Consider the following 23,863-nt stretch of genomic DNA (forward strand, 5'->3'; position numbering starts at 1 on the left):
CAGGCGTGGTGCTGGGCGCCTGTAATCCCAGCTACTCTGGAGGCTGAGGCAGGAGAATTGCTTGGCTTGAACCCAGGAGGCAGAGATTGCAATGAATGGAGATCATGCCACTGCACTCCAGCCTGGGTGACAGAGTGAGACTCTGTCTCCAAAAAAAAAAAAAAAAGGTTGAGGCCAGCACGATGGCTCACGCCTGTAATCCCAGCACTTTGGGAGGCCAAGGTGGGCAGATCACCTGAGGGTCAGGAGTTCGAGACCAGCCTGGCTAACACAGTGAAACCCTGTTTCTACTAAAAAAAAAAACCAAAAAAACAAAAAAACAAATTAGCTGGGCATGGTGGCACATGCCTGTAATCCCAGCTACTAGGGAGGCTGAGGCAGGAGAATTGCTTGAACCCAGGAGGCAGAGGTTGCAGTGAGCTGAGATCGCACCATTGCACTCCAGCTTGGGCAACAAGAGTGAAACTCCATCTCAAAAAAATAAAAAAAGTTATGATCAACAACAAAAAATGAAGAATAAACTCCTCTGTTAATGAGAGAATTAAAAAAAAAAAACAGATTTACCCTATAAAAATTACAAGACATTCTTCACAGAAATAGAAAAAACAATTCTAAAATTTATATGGAACCACAAAAGACCCAAAATGGTCAGTTATCCTGAGCAAAAAGAACAAAACCAGAGGAATCACATTACCTGACTTCAAATTATACTACAGAGCTATAGTAACCAAAACAGCATAGTACTAGCCTAGAAATGGACACATAGACCAACGGAACAGAATACAGAACCCAGAAACAAATCCATACACCTACAATGAACTCATTTTCAACAAAGGTGCCAAGAACATACACTGGGGTAAGGACAGTCTCTTCAATTAATTGTGCTGGGAAAACTGGATATCCGTATGTAGAGGAATGAAACTTGACCCCGTCCCTTGTCATATACAAAAATCAAATCAAAATGGATTAACACCTTAAACTATGAAACTACTACAAGAAAATACTGGAAACACTTTCCAAGACACTGGTCTAGGAAAAAATTTCTTAAGTAATACCACCCAAACACAGGCAACCAAAGCTAAAATGAACAAATGGGATTACATCAAGTTAAAAAGCTACTGCACAGTGAATCAACAAAGGAAAGGGACAGGCTGGGCACAGTGGTTCACGCCTGCAATCCCAGCACTTTGGGAGGACAAGGTAGGTGGATCACTTGAGGTCAGGAGTTCGAGACCAGCCTGGCCAACATGGTGAAATCCCATCTCTACTAAAAATACAAAATTAGCCGGGCATAGTGGCGCGTGCCTGTAATGCCAGCTACTTGGGAGGCTGAGGTATGAGAATTGCTTAGAATCCAGAGATTGCAGTGAGTCGATATTGTACCATTGCACTCCAGCCTGGGAGACAGAATGAGACTCTGTCTCAAAAAAAAAAAAAGGCGGGGGGACAACCCACAGAATGGGATAAAATGTTTGCAAACTACTCATCTGACAAGGGATTAATAACTGGAATATATAAGGAGCTCAAACAACTCTACTGGAAAAAAAAAATCTAATAATCCAATTAAAAATGAGCAAAAGATTTGAATAGACATTTGTCAAAAGAAGACACACAAATGGCAAACAGGCATACGAAAAGGTGCTCAACATCACTGATTTTCAGAGAAATGCAAATCAAAACTACAATGTGATATCATCTCACCCCAGTTAAAATGGGTTTTATCCAAAAGACAGGCAATATACAAATGCTGGCGAGGATATGGAGAAAACGGAAGCCTTGTATGCTGTTGGTGGGAATGTAAATTAGTACAACCACTATGGAGAACAGTTTGGAGATTCCTCAGATCACTAACAATAGAGCTACCGTATGATCTAGCAATCCCATTGCTGGGTGTATACTCAAAAGAAAGGAAATCAGTGTATCAAAGAGATCTGCATTTCCACATGTTTGTTGCACCACTATTGACAATAGCCAGAATTTGGAAGCAACCTAAGTGTCCATCACAGATGAATAGAGAAAGAAAATGTGGTACTTAAACACAATGGAGTATTATTCAATCATAAAAAAGAACGAGAACTTGTCATTTGCAACAATATGGATGGAACTAGAGGTTAGTATGTTAAGTGAAATATGCTAGGCACAGAAAGACAAACATCGTATGTTCTCACTTAGTTGTGGGATGTATAAATCAAAATAGGCTGGGAAGAGTAGTACGGGGTCAGAGGGAGGTGGGGATGATTAATGGGTACAAAAAAAAGTAGTTAAAGAATGAATACTACCTAGCATCTGATAGAACAAAAGGATGACTACAGTCAAAATAATTTACTTGTACTTTTTTTTGTTTAAACTTTTAGTTTTGAAATGGGGTACTGCTCTGTTGCCCAGGCTGGAGCGCAGCAGTGCTATCTTGGCTCGCTGCAACCTCTGCCTTCCAGGCTCAAGTGATCCTCCCACCTCAACCTCCCAAGTAGCTGGGACCACAGGTGTGCGCCATCATTCCTGGTTAATTTTCCATAGAGATGGGGTTTCACCTGTTGCCCAGACTGGTCTTGAACTCCTGGACTCACACAATCCGTCCACCTCGGCCTCCCAAAGTGCGAGGATTACAGGTGTGAGCCACTGCACCCAGTCTGTACTTTTTTTTTGAGATGGTGTCTCGCTCTGTCACCTAGGCTGGAGTACGGAGGTGCGATCTTGGCTCACTGCAAGCTCCACCTCCCTGGTTCACGCCATTCTTCTGCCTCAGCCTCCTGAGACACTGGGACTACAGGCGCCTGCCAACACTCCCGGCTAATTTTTTATATTTTTAGTAGAGATGGGGTTTCACCGTGTAGCCAGGATGGTCCTGATCTCCTGGACCTCTTGATCTGCCCACCTAGGCCTCCCAAAGTGCTGGGAATACAGGTGTAAGCCACCGCACCCGGCCCCCAGCCTATACATGTTTAAATAACTAAAAGAGTATAACTGGATTGTTTGTAACACAAAGGATAAATTTCTTGAGATGACAGATACCCCATTTTCTATGATGTGATTATACATTACATGCCTGTATCAAAATATCTCATGTATCGTATAAATATATATACCTTCTATGTACCCACACACAAACAAATTTAATTAAAAAAAGGTAACAGATGTATGACATGGCAATTTTCTCCAAGCTCTCACTTAGAGTACAGTTAGCTGAGGGAAAAGATTCCCAAAGGGAAAACTGTATGCAATTCAGTATGGGACTGTGAGAATTTGTGCCAACCTCATCCATGCAAGATTTAAGGAGAAGGGGGCTTGGGTCTCAGGCAGCATCAATAATTAAGAAAGTCAAGCCAGGTATGGTGGTATATACCTATTGTCCCAGCTACTCAAGAGGCTGAGGCAGGAGGATCACTTCAGCCCCAGTCCAGCCTGGGCAACATAGCAAGACCCCATCACTCAAATGAAGGAATAATAATAATTAAGGGAATCTGCACAGGCAACACAAAGCAATCTTGTCCTCTTATAAGCTGCTAAATCCGGTAAACAGTGTACTGCATAAGCTTTTGGATATACACCCACCTGCATCTCTTCTACCCAAGACAGTAGTTCATACACAAATCGGAGATTGCCTTCATCTTCAGAGGAGCTGATAGCCACAAGTTCAGCCCGAGTCATAGGCTTTCGGAACCAGGAGGTAGAAGAAGAATAGGGTGCCTTGGTTAAGGGTTCTGCTTTCAGATGAGTAGTGGTTAAAGTAGAGGGTGGAACCAATTCAAGTGAAGTGAAATGGCCCTTCCGGTACAGGTTTGTACACTCTAGGCGCAAGGTGACCAGCTCATCCTGCAGACGCATGACCCTGAAATGGAAGAAGAGAAAAAAGGAAGGGATTTAAATCTATAGTATACTTTTTAAAAATAAAATCTTCCTTATCCATTTGACAAAGATATGATAAAAATAAAAATGAGCCACCCTGGCCAATATGGTGAAACCCTGTCTGTACTAAAAATACGAAAATTAGTCAGGTGTATTGGCACATGCCTGTAGTCCCAGCTACTCAGGAGGCTGAGGTAGGAGAATTGCTTGAACTCAGGAGGCGGAGGTTGCAGTGAGCTGAGATCATACCACTGCATCCCAGCCTGGGTGACAGAGCAAGACCCCGTCTCAAAAAAAATAAAATAAAAAACAAAAAATAAAAATGAGATCATATAAGGAAAAGTGTTTAGAAAAAGTGCTATATGAATACAAGGTGATATTATTAACATCTCCATCTAGTTCAGAATTGTTTTTAAGACAAATCCCAAATTACAGTGTTAACTGGAGGGAAGCTAACGATACTATTTATATAACTCTCAAATAGTACAATAAAACAAACAATGGATTAGGGGTCAAGAAATGTGGGTCCTAGTCTTGGTTCTGTAAAACTAGCCTTGGGAGGCCGAGACAGATGGATCACAAGGTCAGGAATTCAAGACCAGCCTGGCCAACATGGTGAAACCCTATCTCTAGTAAAAATACAAAAATTAGCTGGGCATGGTGGTCCACGCCTGTACTCCCAGCTACTCCGAGGCTGAGGCAGGAGAATTGCTTGGACCCAGGAGGTGGAAGTCGCAGTGAGCTGAGATTGTGCCACTGCACTCCATCCTGGGCTACAGAGTGAGATGCCGTCTCAAAAAAAAAGAAAACAAAAAAAACCAGCCACAGGACTTTACACAATTTTCAACTTCTGTGGGTCTCAGTTTTCTCCCCTATAAAAAGAATGTGATGGATCACCAATGTTTCTAAATCAGAAGTTGTGTTGTGTCCCAACCCTGCAGGTCGTTCTAAAATATATGAGAACGGGCCAGATATAGTGGCTCACACCTGTAATCCCAGCGGGGAGGCTGAGGCAGGAGGATTGCTTGAGCCCAGGGGATTGAGATCAGCATGGGCAAGATGGCAAAACCCCGTCTCTACTAAAAATACAAAAATTAGCTGGGCATGGCAGCCTGCACTTATAGGCCTAGCTACCTGGGAGGCTGAGGTGGAAGGATTGCTTGAGCCCAGGAAGTCGAGGCTGCAGTGAGCCATGATTGTGCCATTGCACTCCAGCCTGGGCAACAAAAGTGAGACCCTGTCTTTAATTAATTAATTAATTAAAAGAAAGTATGTGGGATGTTATAAAAGGCCACAACGACTGAAGTAATCCTATGGGTACTTAGTGGGATAGGGGTGCAATAAGGAGAAACTGTCCTCCACTAACAGAACATTGCTGCCCAAGATATCTGTAGTATCTCCATTGAGACACTGACCTCAAATGTCCAAGTTAAAAGATTAAGTGCCTGACTCTTGCTCTACTCTTGATCCATGAGTCTCAGCAGTAAGCAAGCAAGCGCTCCGTTTGAGTCCCTTGTTCCTCACCTAAAAGCCAGCTCTTCTAGCTGGTAGTAATTCTCATCCCGCAGGATCTGGAGATCCACCTGCAGCTGCCTGATGAGACCTTCACACTCCTGAATGTACATAATGACATCTGACTCACATTGTACCGGTTGTCCTGATTCCAGATGAGCAGCATCCTGAGACAGGAAGAGAGAATAACAGTGGGAAAACTTCCATTGCCCCACTCACTAGGACAGAGGGAGCCAAGGAATCTACTGCAATTCCAAAGAAAAGGGAAATAATACATCTGGATTCCTCGATTGCTAACTTCAACCATTAGAGCAGAGGGTGAGAAGCAGAAAACATGTGACATAGATGTGGGACAAAACAGTCAGAGACTTACAGCCTGCAAGGTATTCTTAGCTAGTGTCAGTTTTTCTTCACAGTTCAAAGCACCATTCTGAATTTTGTTTGCAATCTGTAGCAGCAATTCCAGCCTGAAATAAGATAAAACTATAGTCATGTGAAAGGTTCACAGCAGCTCAATAAATAATGTCAGACCACTCTCAGGATCTGGACCCACCTCTCCACAGCCGGCCGAAGTGATTTCTCTCGCTCCAGCATCTCTATGATGAGCTTTCCCCACTCTTCTTCCACATCATTAGGGTGATAACCTTGAGGCAGTTTAATGCGGCCAAATTCAATCCACACCTGAAAGAGACACTCTTTCAGTCCAAAAACACAGCCATGCCCTCTTGACCTAGTTTTGATTTACACATCACTTTTTGCTTCCTTACCCAGCCATTCAGCAGTTTTTCCTATTGTCTAACATGGAAAAACAATCAAATATGTATCAGGTTCTTCACCCTTGAGGTAAAGAGCAGAAAAGTCACCTCTAGAATGTAGGGACTACCTACTCTAAGTCCTTCCATTCCTTTTACACTTTCTATAAATCCTCCTTTCCCCTCAGTAACTTTTATTCTGGCAAAGTTAAAGTCTCATCTCTACAACTTCAAATTCTCCAGGAATCAAATTCTGAACAGAAGTCTCTCTTCTTTCCACCCTAGGGAAAGATTCAGCTTTCCTCTGAGAAGCAGAAAAATTTATCCACAAAACTCAAGATTTCTGATATGCCATTTTTCAATAAGCCCTTTAAAAAACAGAGATGGCTGACACTGCCCCTTTACCACAATATTTTAAGACCAACCTGAGAGTGGTGTTATTATTTGTCACCAGGAGAGTACTTCTATTAATGCAGTTTGGGAAGAGAATACAAGGAATCTATAATCAAGAAGCAACAACAGTACAGATCAGCAAACCCCAAGTCTCAGTAAAGGATAAGATCTCTTACCTCTAGTAATTTATATAATTCCTCAATTCTTCCTTTTTCTCTCTCCTTGGCCAGAATTTCTGTTTCTTTGAAGTGTATATATTGGTTATAAAGTGCCTATAAAATTAATATTTGGTGAATGAAGGGACACAAACTTTAGGGCCCAATTTTTCATACCACCTCACCCAGAAGCCAGCAGTGATAATAAGCTTGGAGACTTACTCCCTAGAAAGATTTTACCAAAAAAATTTAAGTCCTTGACTTTACCTTTAGTTCAACAGGGTTTTGGGGAAAAGTTTTATCTGACATCAGTATTGTATGCTGTTTGATCCAGGGAATGAGGGAGTCCACTCGGCTTTGGTATTCTTGCCACCTGGAGTCCACTTCCTATTGCCAGAAGGTAAACATCACACACCTGATTAGCAATATCCAAAACAAGCACACGAGGAAGTAGCTCAGGCCACTCCAAACTATATAAAATCCCTTTCCTTTAATTGCCTAGATGCTGCTCAGTTTAATGCTCACAGTACCAGTTTCAAAGCTCCTCAAGGGCTCTCAGGCTGGGATTCAATTTCCTGACACTAAGAAAGGCTACAAAGCAAGCTACTAAAAATATTCTGAAAAGAGCTGTGATCTACCTAATCAAGCTGATATATGAATGACTAATAAAATACTTCCCCATCTTGAATTACAGTTAGGGATGAAAGGGACATTCCTTGCTGGCATTTAGCATCAAATAGTCTATGCTAATTGTTACAAAATTAGCAGTATCTAGACTCATTTCCAGGGCCAAGAATAATGTCGATGTATGATAAAGATACTGGATATATAGTTTGATATCATGAGTATACCATCAGTGCTTAAGAAAGTGTCTAAGCAATATATTCCACCCAAATGAATCAAAGTCAGAAGGCCTTCTAGGAAAATGTTCTTTTACCGTAGCACTGATCCCTTCTCCACCTTCAGGGACTTTAGGGAAGGCATCATAAATTGAAGACACATAAGTGATTACAGACTTTTCATCTGGAGATGGCACATCCACATCTGACAGAGAATGGACAAGAAATTTCTTAGTCAGAACAAAGGAACTTGCCAAAAGAAGGAATACTGAATACGTGTTCCTTACTCAGTTCAGTAAACTCTCTCTCACCTTCTGCATCCAGCAGACGAGTGACCCCCAGTCTTTCTGCCACTTCAAAAGCCTGTTCCAGATTCTCTCGGTTACTCTGGATTTGTACCCTCTCCATGTCTACCAGATCGGGTCTGTAAAAGTCCAGCAAGGCACATGAAAGGTCACCATCCACACATCACACATGAGTTCACACAAAGAAAACCTCCTAAAAGTTCCCAGAGCTGAAAAACACTGAGTTAGAGAAAAAGCAGGAGGTCAAGAAGAGCACAAATTCCATTTTTAAGTATACACCAGGGGCTCAGTGCTCCCTAATGCTAAACTTAAACACACAGTTTAGGTTTGTTGAATGTCATGGGAAAAATATCATCAGTTAGCACTGAAAATTGGGGCATGTTTATGACCACTAAGAACTCAACAATTTTTAATTTTGTCATTCAGAATCTCTATCTTCCTCACCTCACTTCAGCCACCTGCTGTTCCTAAACCACTCCAAAACCACTCCAAGCAAGCCCTCACTCCAGGCCCTTTGCACTTGTATTTCTTCCAACTGGAACACTCTGACCCTGGAAGCCTGCATGACTTACTCCCTCATGGCTCTGCTCTAACATGCTCACCAAAGAGGCCATCTCTGACCACCCTGTCCAAAATATCACAAACCTCTGCCACTTTGTAATTCCGCCATTGCATTTACCACTGCTTGATGGCATACATTTATTACCTATTCTCCCTACTGGAAGGAAAGTTCCATGAGAGCAAAAACTTTCACTGTTTTCTTCACTGCTCCTTGTGCCCAGTTCCTAGAAAATTAGTTAAATAAATATTCCTTTTTCAAACGAACAAATGAATCAAAGCTTTGATTTTTGCTTGAGGAGGTGGAAATAGCATTATAACTAATTACAAACAAGAGATGAGAAGAAGCCCTGCAGGAGCACAGAAATTCCACTGTTCTTACCGGTATCGGTGAATGAGTGCATTGAACATCTTCCCATCACTCCAGCAGGAGGAAAAGTTGGTGCATTTGATTCCTGTGTAACCAGCTGTCACCTTCTGGGTCCACAGGAGTAGTTTCTCCTTAGCTGACATATCCCCTGATTCTCCACTAATGTAGATGTCAGAGATCTGTCAAAAGATGGGACACAGAATAATTCATTATAAATAAAACAAAGTCTTTTAGCCTTCTCTTCTCCATACATTATGGCTCTTAGTAAAACGAAGATCCAAAGCTGGAAGCACTTCAGAGGACTATTCCAACATATATTCACCCTCTTGCTAGTCAAAGAAACACAAATTAAAAGCATGAGAGGTAATTTTTCACCTGTCAAATTAGGAAATGTTTGTTTTTAATGATAATATTAACGATTGGAGAGAATATCTAAAGTTGGGTACCGTCATAGACTGCCACTAGTGAGAGTATAAATGCCATAATTTCTCTGGATGTCAGTTTTGAATCAAGTCTGAAAACATACATACAACTTGATAGGAAGTCATCAGAAATATAAACAAATAATTTTATACATGAATATTTATCAAAGCATAATAAACGTGACTTAGCAAAAAGTTATAAAAAGCTTAAATACTAATGAGGGGTTGGGGTTGACTGGTTATAAATCATAGCACAATTATAGCAGAATAGAATTCTTTGTAGCACTTAAAAAGTTATGTTTTAGAAAGTTTCAGGCCAGGAGCAATGGCTCATGCCTGTAGTCCCAGTTACTCAGGAGGCTGAGGGGGGAGGATCACTTGAAGCCAAGAGATGAAGGCTGCAGTGAAGTATGATCATGCCACAACACTGCAGCCTGGGTGACAGAGTGAGAGTCCATCTCAAAAAAATAAATAAAAATGTTAATGACATAGGACAATGATTACCAAATTTAAGAAACAGAATATAAACGAAATAATATATAGTAATCTTATTTTGTACAAAAGACATACAAAATATACATTTAAGTACACAGTCATATATACATACAAATGCATACACATACACCTATGTATGCAATACAGGCGCATATACTGTATATATGTGAGAAATACAGCAAACTAATAATCATAGTTACCTCTATGGAGTAACATTACAGGTGATTTTTATATTTTCCAAATTTTCTACATCCTGTACATTTTCATAATAAGAAAAAAGTAATTTTAAGAAATCTCCAAAATACAGCACAAGACCTATTTTAGAGAGATCGTAATGCAGGTGAGGAAAAAGTGCATGTCTCGTGCGTGCAAAGTGGGACTAATACCACCTTTTCAGGGTTGCTGTGATAATCAGTGAGATTACACATTAAAGCAGCTAGCCCAAACTCAGGGTTATGCTCAACAAATAAGGGTTCCCTTATCTCTTCTTTATTTGAAGGCTGGTCTTTCTTCAATTCTTACTTGTCTAACTCCCACAGCACTGACAGTCTGTATCATCATCTAATTAAATGTTATTTTGAGCTGGGCGCAGTGGCTCACGCCTGTAATCCCAGCTCTTTGGGAGAGTGAGGCAGGCAGATCACCTGAGGTCAGGAGTTTGAAACCAGGCTGGCCGACATGGTGAAACCCCATCTCTACTAAAAACATAAAAATTAACCAGTGGTGGCGCGCAACTGTAGTCCCAACTACTTGGGAGGCTGAGGCACGAGAATTGCTTGAACCTGGGAGGCAGACGTCGTGGTGAGCTGAAATTGCACCACTGCACTCTAGCCTGGGCGACAGAGTGAGACTCTGTCTCAAAAACATAAAACAAATAAATAAATAAATGTTATTTTGCAGTATGGACTATTATTTCATATATTTAATCTTATCTCCCCTAGACTGCACGTAGGTTTCCTGAGGGGGTCTGGCACCACATCTTAACAACCAGAGCAATATAAAACTGAACTGCAGCCCCTGTGTGGGAGAGCTCCTCACCACTGGACGTGTTCAAGCAGAAACTAAGATGCTGTGGACAAAATAACTTCCAAATCTGAGACCCGTGGATCATAGTCCTTCGGTGCACTGTCCATTGCACTTAGTGTTGTGCTGGTTGTATGGTGGGACCTTAACATGTTTTAATTAATAATAACTTGGTTTATGAATTAAATAATAAAAATAATAAAATGAAATAATAAAAATAAGGAAATAAAACTATTTTGGGGGCCAGGCACAGTGGCTCACGCCTGTAAGCCCAACACTTTGGGAGGCCGAGGCAGGCAGATCATCTGAGGTCAGGAGTCCGAGACCACTCCAGCCTAGGCGACAGAGTAGGACTCTGTCTCAAAAAAAAAAAAAAAAAAAAAGTATTCTGGGATAAAGCCCACCTAGAATCTGTAGACAGGTTACTTAGCTGATTCAAAGCAGTGCATAAAGTGAAACAAGTTTAGGCTAGCATTATTTATCGCCTCTGGAGTGGGACTATGAATGACTTTATTTTTTCTTCCTACTCTTCTTTTTTTCAGACTTTGAGTAATGACCACACTTTACTTTTATAATAAAAACTATAAAAATAATCCTTGTTAACAAGGAAAAATATTAAGCCTTGATTCATACAGATATGTGTTTGAAAGAACGCATTTACTAGAAATGTGACCTCAGGCAAACCACGTAAGCCTCCTGGCCCAATTTTTCCCATATTTAAAATAGGATAATAATTTTCTCAAAGGATCATTATAAGGATTAAATAAGATGATGCAGGTAGTGCCGAGGGTACATGTATTTCCTTCCCATAATAATAAGACAGCATACCCAGCACAATTTTTGGTCTGGGTGTTTGGGGCAGAGAAAACACAGGCATGTCAATAGAACATCCTATCTCTTAGTCATCTCATTCAGGTGCAGTACCATGAAAGTAGTAGCTTCCCTTGTGACCAATACAAGGGAGAAATCAATAATAAGGCATCTCCAAGTGCCTGAATTTACAAACTCATAATAGATGAGATTAAATATCAAATGATATTTTAAAATTGGAAAGAAAAAAAAAGGGGCCAGGAACGTTAACACTATATTTAGAATAAAAGAAAGCTGCAGACAAATAAATATTACTAAGATGTCTGAAGAAAGACTGTGAGAATAGACAAGTATGGGAAGCTTGCATTGAGTATAGAAAAGGGAAGGCAGGAAGTACTGCCTCTATGCCTGTGAAGGTGAAATTGTCCCCACCCAGCAGATTCAAGGGACATGGGTTCTCATGCCCTTGACAGGTACATTTCTACAGAAGAAATCAGACTATTCTACTTTGATGATGACAACTAATAAGACCATCCTACAAATCATACCTCCACTCACCACCTCTCTGCTCTGACTCCATGTTCACCTGACATGAGGTGACAACTTTCAGATTATTATTTGCTTCCCATATAGATATTATAAAGCAACAAAAGCACTAAGTGGCCAATTCAAATTCTTGAATCACTTGGCAGTAAAAATTTATTTTGTAAATTAATAAATTCACACTGACCAATCTCATGCAAATGTGATCAGTGTGAGTCAATTTCCTAAAACTTAATCAATTCCAGGTCTACTTGGGGCTGGGGGAGGGGCAGTAGTGAGGAGAGAAGCTATGGAGCTGCAGAGCCAAGGACCCAATAATGGATCATGGCTCTTCCTATAAACAGCTTCTTCCTAGTACCAATTCTATTTCAGTTTCCCTTAACATTTCTAGCTACCTATTTCACTGGCTAAATGCAACATTGATATATCCCACTGCCTTCACTGTAGCTGCTTCGCATACATATAAAGTAAAACATTATTGGGAACAGGAAATAGATTTGTTGACGTAAAAAAAGACAGAACTTGAATAAGCAAGACAAAATCTAAGTATTTGGGTTCTTTACCCAAAAATGAAATTCCAGTTAGTTAACTGATATTGTATGTTCATTACAGCCACAATCTTTCTGATAACATCTCTCATCTCTTAGTATTTCTGTATATTGCACTAAAACTACTTCAACGAATAGCTTTACTTCAGATTTTAAACATAGCTGTAATGAGATAGATGTTTGGATCCCTAAGGAAAAAAAAAAAAAAAACCCTGTATTGATTAGGGCCCTTCCTAGACTGTAAACTGGATGAGAAAAATGGGATTATCACCACAACCATCTCAGTAATTAAATTTGGCTTTCATCAATCTTTTTCTGTATACTCACACATGATATGTGTTCACAGTACTGTCCTCTGGGCTATGCAGAAGTTTTACCTTAATCTCCCAAATGCAGAAATCCAGCTTCAGTTTCAGAGATCTTTCTCCCTCATCTCGATTTTTTAAGGAGGAAGCCATTTGGAGACGGAGAACAGCCTCAATATTATGCCTCAGAATATGCAAATTCCACTTGAATTTCCTTTCAATTCACACTTCCCAAAGCTTGGTTAATTGCTTTTCTGAAGTATTCCCAGAAGCTGAATGTTTTCCTAATAATTCAATAAGTATTGACTGAACAACATCTTAGCACTATGACAGGCACCATGGAGAAGAACAAAAAAAAGACACACCATTTACTTATTCTGTTAATATTTTTTGAGCAACCATTATATTCTAGGAGCTGTGCTTAAGTTCTTAATATCTCAAAATAAAAAAAACACAGCCCCAGGCCTCAAGTTCAAGCAATTTAATCAGGGAGACAATTTACTACACAAAGAGATCAATGTGACAGAGAGAAGCAAGTGATCCCAACTAGCAATGCCAGAGGATTGCTCAGCAACAACCTCTGTGCTGAGTTTTAATAAGTAGAAGTTGGCCAGGTAAAAACATGGAAAACAAAAAAAGAAGACATGTCTGCCCTGCAAGAACTTAGTCGAGACATGCCATAACTAACTAACATATGATTATCCCAAATATTTTCCCAGATAACAACAGGTGTGTGAAACTAAAACAGGAATACAGGAAGGGAAGCTCTGTGGTCCTCCTGAATACACAAACTTTTAGAAATTTATTTATACATATACACATATTTAAAATTAAGCAGTATATTTAATGCATTTAGTATTAATGTATTTTCTGCCTTTATAATTTCAAAAAACCGTATTACTCAAATTTCACATGCATCTTTAACATCAATGTTTTTCCTTCAATAAAGCTATTTTTTGAGTGAATTTTCTAGAAAATACTGTCTACTTTTCTTTTCAAGATTTTAAAGTTAATAACAGCACTTTTCAGAATCTACATTGTCTCTGGGTATTTCATTTCAAACCACAAGAATCCAGTTGCATAACACTGGATAAGCGTTTTTTTTTTCATTCATTCTGTTGTGTTTATTTGTGATCCCCATAATGTATGTGTGTGTTTCATGTGCAATGTGAGTGATTCAAAAAAAATTTTTAATGTTAAGGCTTGTATACAACTACTTTCAACACTTCAAATTAGGAGATTATATTCCCAGGAACAATAACTAAAACTTTCTTAGATTTTTGGTTCCTCTTTTTTGTTTAATTAATTATGGCAGTTGATCTCTACAAAAAAATGTTAGTGATTGAACTAGCAGATGGTGACACAGATTTATTCACCCTTTTTCATGAACTGACTATAAGCTCCCTGGAAGCCTAATAACAAGAAATGCTTTATAAGAAGTAAAATATTCTTTTCTGAAGGTTAAATTTTGGAGGAAAATAATTTCATCTTGTATCTATGGTAGGTCACATGAAAGAGTTAAACAAATTTAAAGCTAAAAAAGACCAATAATTATAGTAATATCCAATATAGAATCTCGGCAGAATGGAAAATTACTGTGGGCTGGAGTGATCACAAAGATTTCTAGAAGAAGTACCATTTAAACTCATCCTTGAAGGGTGTTACAGAACAGATGAAAGGCAAGGAAGAAAAGAATTCCAGGTAGAAAGTGGATGTAAACAAAGTTTACGCAAGAAACTGAGATAAGGTGAAAGAGAAATAGTAGTTAAGGGGTTGATCTGTGAAAATGAGAAGGTTTAAATTGGGAATCGATAGAAAAGATAAGATAGATTACAAAGGAACTGGAATACCCAGCTGAGGAGTTTGGACTTTGTAAGTCTCACAGTGGGTAAGACAGTTGCTCTGAGCAAGTAGGTACTTGATTATCATGTCCTCAAGTTTCTAGCTGACCTCATCACCCACTAAAGATAAAGCATCAGACCTTGAAAACTTTCAAGAAGCAAATGAAGGCTGGGTGCAGTGGCTCACTCCTGTAATCCCACCGCGTTGGAAGGCCTAGGCAAGAGGATCACTTGAACCCAGGAGTTCAAGATGAGCCTGGGAAACACTGTGAGACCCCATCTCTACAAAAAATTGTAAAATTAGCTGGGTGTGGTTGTACTCCCCTGTAGTCCCAGCTACTTGGCAAGCTGAGGCAGGAAGATCGTTTAAGCCCGAGATGTCAAGGTTGCAGTGAGCTATGATTGCACCATTGCTCTCCAGCCTGGGTGTCAGAGCAAGATTCTTTCTCAAAAAAAAAAAAAGAGAGAGAAGAAGAAGAAGAAGAAGAAGAAGAAGAAGAAGAAGAAGGAAGAAGGAAGAAGGAAGAAGGAAGAAGGAAGAAGGAGGAGGAGGAGGAGGAGGAGGAGGCGGCGGGCGGCGGCACAATGCAGTGGTTCTACAAATGCCCAGCTAGAGGGATCTAATGGCAGCTATGTTGGTGAGGAATAGAGAGAAAGAAGGTGTTTATTACCAATATGAGAGTTATAAAACAGAGTGCTCCTTTCAGTATTCACATTCAGAGTCCTGGAGGTCTCACTAGGGAATAAAATTAAAATGGAAACCCTAGGTAATAGAATATGGACATTTTTCAACTCTACAAAATATTGTCAAACTACTCTCTAAAGAACAGTACCAAATTATACTTCCACTCAAGTGCTATGAAGAGGTTTTCCCATCACTCTACATCCTCGCCTACACTTGGTATTTTCAGAGTTGTTATCTTCTGCCAACCCGATGGGTATAAAATGGTATCTTAGCTGGGCATGGTGGTACGCTTGCAGTCCCAGCTACAAGCTTGAGTCTAGGAGTTCAAGGCTACAGTGAGCTATGATGGTGCCTGTGAATGGCCACTGCTCTTTAGCCTGGACAACGTACCTGAGACCTTATCTCTTTAAAAAAATATATGGGGCCAGGTACAGTGGCTCACACCTGTAAACCCAGCATTTTGGGAGGCAGAGGTGGGCAGATCACGAGGTCAAGAGATCGAGACCATCCTAGCTAACACAGTGAATTCCTGTCTGTACTAAAAACACAAAAACAAAATTAGCTGGGCATGGTGATGGGCGCCTGTAATCCCAGCTACTCAGGAGACTGAGGCGGGAGAATGGTGTGAACCTGGGAGGTGGAGCTTGCAGTGAGCCGAGATCGCACCACTGCACTCCAGCCTGGGTGACAGAGCAACACTCCGTCACACACACACACACACACACACACACACACACACACACACACATATATATATTTATCTATATATATAAATAAATATCTATCTATATATATATAGAAAGAGAGAGAGACAGAGAGAGAGAGAGAGATGGTATCTTGTTGTTGTTTGATCTTTATATCCTTATTAGTAAAAAGGAGTCTTCTTATGTATATAAGGCATTTGGATTTCCTTTTTTTGTGAATTGCTTAATCCTGGACTTTCCCCTATTTTTCTGCAAGGGTGTTTGTCTTTTTCTCATTAATTTTCTTGTTCTTTTAAGTAATAATATTAACTAGCATTTATTGTGATTACTTGTATTAATTCATATTATTCTCACAACAACCCTACCAAGTATGTACTATTCTTATCTTCCATTTACAAATAAGGAAATTGTGGCACAGAGAAGTTAAGTAACCTGTTCCAAGTTATACTGCTAGTAAGTTGTAGAACTGGGATTCAAATCTAGCTAATCTGGCTACATGCTCTTAATCACTTCATCTACAGGACAGTAACCCCTTTTCAGCAGTCATCCATGGAGAATTGGTTCTAGGACCTCCCTCAGATACCAAAATCTGCAGATACTGAAATCCACAAATGCTCAAGTCCCAGATACAAAATGGGGTAGTACAACATATGTACATCCTCCCAGATCCTTTAAATAATCTCTAGATTACTTATAATTCCTAATACAATGCAAATGTTAGTAAATAGTTGTTATCTTGTTTAGGGAATAATGAAGTCTGTACATGTTCATTACAGATGCAATGTTTTTCTTCAGAATGTTTTCCATCCATCATGGGTTGAATCCACAGACGCAGAACCCACAATGCAGAGAGCCAACTGTATTTGCATTATATCATCATTTTACCAGTATTATTACCTTTTTATTTTTATACAACTTATTTTGCCTAACTTTCCATTTTATTTTTATACAATTTTATTTTTAACTTTCATTTTATTTTTATTCAATTTTTTTTCTTAACTTTCTATTTGAAATGGAAATTTTCAAATATATACAAAAAGAGACAGAATAGTATAATGAGCCCCTATGTACCCATTACCCAGTTGCAACGATTATCAACTTATAGCTAATCCTGTTTCATCTACATTCCACTCACTTCACCCTTCCCCTATTATGATGAAGTGAATCTCCTATTTTTCTCTAAAAACATTTCAGTATGTATCTCTAAAAGGTCTTTTTTAAAACATAACCATAACACTATTGTTACATCTAAAAAATAACAATTCTTTAGTAACATTTTTAATTAAGTAAAATTTTTTGAAAAAGAAACAAAATCCTTTCTTAAAGCTCTAACTGTAACTTTACCTTCTACATTCCCCCAATAGTGTCATCTGGTTAATTTTGTTTTCTTCTTTCAGTACAAAACCAGTATTAGTAAAACAACGCTCCCTATAATTAAAAAGGAAAACTGGGAGAGGGATACTTGTAAACTGAAAAGGCTGAGCCCAGAAGATAATACACCAACCAACCTCTTTCTTATCATTTCTAGGCCCCAGTGTTATCTGACTATTCACCTAAAATTGTAGAGACTCGAAGGGTTGTGGCAAGAATACTGGTATATAGCCAGGCGTGGTGGTGGGCGCCTGTAATTCCAGTTACTCAGGAGGCTGAGGCAGGAGAATAGCTGGAACCCAGTAGGCAGAGGTTGCAGTGAGCCGAGATCGCACCACTGTACTCCATCTTCGGCGACAGTCAGACTCCGTGTCAAAAAAAAAAAGTATATTGGTATAGAGGCAAATTCTTCGTTAAACGGGATTCGCTAACGGTGTGGGCAGGAGCTTGGCAGCAGAAGCCATGATGGGGAGGAGGAAGGGATTTTCAAAAATGTTTCTTGTTGAAATAAGCCAGGATATTGAAAGCAGTTGGGAATAGGGAGTCCTGAGAGAAGAAATGGGCCAGAGAAGAAGGTCTTTGTTTGACATCAAAGAGCGATTGCTATTAGCCTGTTCCCATCCAGCTCCAAATCCTAGTCTACTTATCATTCTGAAAACATATTTGCCAGCTGACCCTTGTCATCTTGCTTCTGTGTTAACTATTTCTTGACAAAAGAAGTATTAACTATGCTAGGTGAATAGAAAAGCAGATCATATATATTCTACTATCTAAACCCCACACTAGCAAGAAGCAGAATCAGTTCCTATTTCTCTCCATCCTAAAAAGCAACAAAACCCATGGTGAAGTTTATGTCTATCCATAGCCTGGTCTCACTCTCATCAACAAGCCCTGGACTAATCAATAGAAGAGAGAATCTGGTTGGAACTCAAATTATTTTCTGAGGAGAGTTACTACTCTGACATATTAAAAACAAAACCACCACCAAAAAAGCAAGCAAAAAACAATTCAACTGGACTGCCAGCTGTCTTCTGTTTAGACAGGAGTTGGTGTGTGAACAGCAGCAGCTGCTCTTCTGACCCGTGCCCTCCCAGCGCTCCCACTTTCAGCAGAGATGCTCTTGCCCTGCCTATCGGTTTCAGTATGCGTTGCCCTCTCTGTCTCTCTGGCTGCTACTGTCCTCAAGCCTGTGAACAGCGTGTTAGGGAGGGGAGCAGCTCCCTGAAGACAGTTCCTTCAGAGACTAGTGAGAGTTGTGGCCTCTTGGCCTTAAGGACTTTCATTCTGAAGGAATGTCACACTTATCTTGAGAAGTTACTTATCAGTCATATAGGATGATGAGTCTGTGGTCCCTGTATCACACGATGGACACAAAACCTGGAAATATGCCAGGTGTCTGAGCTGAGACTCAGTCACTTAGTTTTTCAGACTTGGCTATATGTAAGTAGTATAACTGTGTCTGCAGTGAAAAGGTAGAAGGAATAGATGCAGAGGTTGGCTACCCAGAAAATGCCGCATGCCAATTTGAATCATACTGAACAGCAAAGGAATCATACTGCTGCCAATATGGTCACACTATAGATCATGGTCCAAAGGTTTCTCTTACCAATCTTTTCTTTAAGACTCCTCAGAGACTCATGCAGAACATTCCCTTGCCAGTGTGGAGATCCAGCCCCAAAGGTGCCATTGCTATCTACGGTCTATTATCTAGGATTGATTTTACTAGGAGCTCACTTTACATGCCAAATTTCTGAAAATCTCACACTCAGTTACAAGCATGTGTCTTATAATGTTATGATGACTACACAATTTCAATTTTAATGCCAATTGTACAACAATCAGTTCCACAGTTGGTTTTACCCCCAACTACTCTATCTGTTCCAACATTTACAAGATAAAAGTTTACTTTGACATTCTTTTTTATCTGATGAAACCCAAATACTCATTGATATGGTTTCAATCTGTGTCCCTACCAAATCTCATGTTGAATTGTAATCCCTAATATTGGGAGTGGGGCCTGGTGGGAGATGACTGGATCATGAATCATGAAAGTGGATTTCTCATGAATGGTTTAGCACCATCCCCTTGGTGCTGTTCTCATGAGGGTGGGTGGGTTTTCATGAGATTTGGTCATCTAAAAGTGTGTGGCACATCCCGTCCACAACCTTGTGTTCCTGCTCTAACCAAGTGACATGCCTACTGCACCTTTGCTTTCCACCAAGACTGTAAGTTTCCTGAGGCCTCTTGAGAAGCTGAGCAGATGCCAGCATCATGCTTTCTGTACAGCCTGCAGAACCGTATACCAATTAAACCTCTTTACTTTTGTAAATTACCCAGTCTCAGGTTATTTCTTTATAGCAATGTGAGAATAACTTAATACATTCATGTACCCCATATCCCAGTAGTTTCACTGCCGTCCTTCCTACCATAACACAACTATCACATTCCCCCCCACACACATATCCATTTTTATATGAGGCCCAAGAAACCTCTTGCCCATCCATAAAACAGACATTTTTCAATGGCCATTTTTTCTTCAAAATGTTGGGAGTCTCCAAACTCTAATAACAGAGGGCATTAAGATGGGGTTGTCTGTGGAGAAAATTTATCCCCAAAGAGGAAATTTTAGGCACAGATTAGCTTAGAATTTGTATCTATCCTCAGCCTCATGCTGCTGGTGATAAGCAGGGCATCAGTAGGTGGACCATACCCCTGCTTTGCAAACATCAGGGCCTCTGTACAGTATCAGTGGCCCACATCTAGGCAAGGAAAGTGCCCTACCTCATTTTATACCTTTTGCACTTTGAGGTCCTAATGTTTTTATTTCTTCTGCTGCAGAGGCCAACACGCCAGTAAAAGTTCTTTAGCCATTGGTGAATTATAACTTTGATCACCTACACAATCACACACCTACATGCCAGATGCTGTGCTACCCATGGCCTTGCTGAGTCCTTATCTCAGTGTTCAGATCTCTGAATTCTCACTTGCTCCTTGACCTTTAAAACACTCACAGCAACTGCCATTACCACCACCAGCAGCAGCACCATCCATGCAATATATTCCTCAAAACAAAATCACATTAAAGCCCTAAAGACGTCCAATCACACACAAAAAAACTTTTCTAGCCTTAAACCTTCAAATTGCCCTAACCTCCCTCTCTCTCTCTCGACTAATCCCCAGATAACTCTGTCCCTCTCCTCTAATCCTGGAATCAGGAACCAAAGAAGGATGAGCCCTCTCCACCTATACAAATACTGAATGAGGGTTGCCGTCAGAAATCTCCCCACAGGGACCAGATTGCATCAGCTCTAGTAAGAACATCACTCTCCTGTGGGGAAGAGCAAATACACTGACAATAGCTGCCTGACCCCTTCCACATTCACTCCAGAGATTTATTCCAGAGATTCAGGTAGGCCCTTCCCCATCGTCCCTTGTGCTACACTACAACTTCTCGTAGCAGGGAAGCTGGTAAACGGACCTGCCTGAGAGTAAGTACTATCTAGCATTGCACCTCGAGAGACAATCCCACCAGACAGCTCGAGCAATTATGCCGCTTGGCTACCCAGAATCAGGGATTCCCCAGAGACAAGTCTTGGTTTCAAGTATCAAGGGGCAGACCTGAAATAGATTCTGCTTGCTGAGCTCTAGCAGACACTAACTCACATGGGGGTGAGTTTGAGAGGCACCAACATCCTCACTGCTCACTACACTCAGCTTTAATATGTTTGAGGGCCAAGATTCCAAACAGCAGTTTGATTCTCTCTTGAACATGCCCACCTACCTCTTCCAGACCCCATGATGGGGTGTGGCTTGCCTCCAGAGAAAGAGTGCCATCCTCTTCTGAGAATGAAGTAGAGCTCTTTTCAGGTTCTGTATCTTTAGGCTGTATCCCGTGTATGTGCGGCCCATCACTGCCATAGCCAGAGGAGGAGGGCAAAATGCTCACAGTCACGCCGCTGATAGACAAATCACTCTGAGAAGTAGGCAGTCTGGAATCCTGGAGGGGCACTAGACCCACATGGGAAGGCTCCGTGCGTCTTTGGCCTCCAGGCTTGTCCAGTAGTGATGAAGAAACGGAACATTCTGCAATCCAGGAACCTGTCTGAGGGGCACCTGAAACACTCTTGGTTCCTTCCTCCACACTCCAGCCCTCTGAAAATTGTTCTTGATTTCCTGTATCAGTGGGGTAGTCTGTCCGAAGCAAAGCACAGCTCCGAAACCCAAGCTGAATATTTCCTTTCTCCACTGCAGTCTCTCCTTGCAAAGGCAGCAGCACAGCCCTGCTGCTGCAGGATGCTGTCCTAGGAAATTCCACCAGTTGGCTCACTGACTTCTCACAGTTCCTTTCTGCTGGGTTATCAAGCAGGTGAGCAATGACAGTCATCCCCTCTTCCAGGGAATCCCAGACCCCTCCAGCAACTGATGACTCATTCTCTAACAAAAGGTGGGCAGTCTGGACCTCCCCTTGGAATCTCTCCTTTACCTGTACTATCATCCCCTGATCGACTACCTGTGAATTGGGGGCTGAGTCCCCAGGCAGTAAAATATCTGGGGGAGTATGCTCTACCCCTCCCACTCCGTCCTCCTTTTGGAGACTCACTGTTAACTTCGTTAGGATTTCAGTCTCTTCAATGACTTCAGTTCCTTCTGAGGTTTCTTCCTGGTGAGATGCCTCTGGAGTAGGGATTTTCTTCCCTCTCCACCTCCTTTTGAACCGAACCCTTTTCTTAGGAGATATGGGAGCCTTCTCAGGAATAGCTATTGACTCTTTCGGCTCCTTAAAACAGCCCAGTGAATTTCCCATTTCCTTCCTCTCCTAATCTCAGCAAAAACGCAGCTAAGCCAGTCCTGGGATCCCACAGAAATCCCAACCTTGGCTTCATCGGATTCCATGTACATTTAAAAACATGCACTATGCCGGCAATCCCTCCAATTCTTTCTCCCTCCCTCCCCGCCTCTCTCTGTCTCTTCCAGCCGCTGCCGATTCAGACAGCCATCTTACAGGCTCAGAGCTGCAACAAGACAAATTCAAAGCATCTCACTGCAGTTCAGAAATCACTTGACCTAAAAGCAGACAGAAACCGGATTGGCTGCAGCTTCCTCTCTCCAAATATGAGGTAATTGGAGCACTGCCCTCAGTAACACAAACAGAAAGCAAAAAGGAGCTGGAAACCAGGGGAGGGGAAACTAGGCAGGGCCAGGAGGAGGAGGGAAAATGTAAGAGTAAATTGAAAAGCGAGGGAAAAAGAAGAGAGGCCGTGGCAGAAGGTAACGTGGAGGAAGGAAGAGGAGAATAGTATCAAAGAGGGAAAAAGCAAACCAGCTTGGCTGGTACTAACCAGCAAGGGAAGGGAAGGGCCAGGCCAAGAAGAACCAAGGCTGGTGAAGCTGCAATTATGGCTCCCGAACTACAACATGAAATAGATTTGAAGTGTTGCACCAAGATGCCCAAAAGAAAATATCAAGCAGATATACATGTTCTGAATTTTTTCAGGTCAGAAAACAATACAATTATTTTCATCAAATTATAACCTGAAGAAACCAGAGCCTTCTTCTTACAGTTAAGAAAAGGAACACAGACTTTAAAGATCTACCCTTCTGGGCATTTATTTCCCTCCTTTTTCCTATAAAAGAAAAGAAAGATTTGTTAAGTCTGCCAGCCAATGACACAGACAGGAAAAATCTGGAAGTTGGTTTTGAGTATAGTATATGAGTGCTTGGTAAAAAGAATACCACTTCTAAATACAACAGACGAACAGGGTCTCTGATGAACAATATTTGACATAAATGTTCAATAGTAATTATTGATGCTGCCACTGGTAATATCTAACATATTTTTTGCACATGCTGTGTGCCAAGCACTGTGCAAAGTTATTTACACGGACTTTCTCATTTAATTCTTACAGTCACTATATGAGGTCAAAACTATTATTTTATATTTTATGGGTAAAGAAACTGAGGTTTGGCCAGGCACAGTGGCTCACGCCTATAATCCTAGCACTCTAAAAGGCCAAGGCAGGCGGATTGCCTGAGCTCAGGAGTTTAAGACCAGCCTGGGCAACATGGTGAAACCCCGTCTCTACTAAAATACAAAAAATTAGCTGGGCACAAGGGCGTGCGCCCTTAGTCCCAGCTATTCAGGAGGCTGAGGCATGAGAATTGCTTGAATCGGGAGGTGGAGGTTGCAGTGAGCCAAGATCATATATCACTGCACTCTAGCCTGGCCAACTGAGCAAGACTGTCTCCAAAAAAGAAAAAAGAAACTAAGGTTTAAGAAAGTTGATTAATAGCCCAAAGTTACACAGCTAGTAAGTGACAAAGCCAGAACATGAACTTCTGTCAACTTTAAGACTTTTGATTTCAACCCCAACTACTCTCTTCTAACC

At 40.9% G+C, this 23,863-nt stretch overlaps 2 protein-coding genes across 2 annotated transcripts in view; both read right to left on the reverse strand.

The window, feature by feature from the left end:
- Positions 1 to 23,863, reverse strand: part of LOC117092824 (microtubule-actin cross-linking factor 1, isoforms 1/2/3/5-like) — a 166,931-nt gene that overhangs the window by 84,729 nt on the left and 58,339 nt on the right. Inside the window, 9 exon segments of the mRNA XM_033227019.1 lie at positions 3,553 to 3,829; positions 5,371 to 5,525; positions 5,732 to 5,825; positions 5,912 to 6,039; positions 6,680 to 6,775; positions 6,926 to 7,045; positions 7,596 to 7,702; positions 7,809 to 7,921; positions 8,743 to 8,909. Of these exon segments, the coding sequence (XP_033082910.1) occupies positions 3,553 to 3,829; positions 5,371 to 5,525; positions 5,732 to 5,825; positions 5,912 to 6,039; positions 6,680 to 6,775; positions 6,926 to 7,045; positions 7,596 to 7,702; positions 7,809 to 7,921; positions 8,743 to 8,909 (1,257 nt within the window).
- Positions 17,093 to 23,395, reverse strand: LOC117092826. The gene has a single exon (XM_033227022.1). The coding sequence runs from the start codon at positions 22,279 to 22,281 to the stop codon at positions 21,172 to 21,174; it is 1,110 nt and encodes a 369-aa protein (XP_033082913.1). The 5' UTR covers positions 22,282 to 23,395; the 3' UTR covers positions 17,093 to 21,171.

This window comes from Trachypithecus francoisi, unplaced genomic scaffold, assembly GCF_009764315.1.
Source record: "Trachypithecus francoisi isolate TF-2019V2 unplaced genomic scaffold, Tfra_2.0 Lachesis_group12, whole genome shotgun sequence".
NCBI lineage: Eukaryota > Metazoa > Chordata > Mammalia > Primates > Cercopithecidae > Trachypithecus > Trachypithecus francoisi.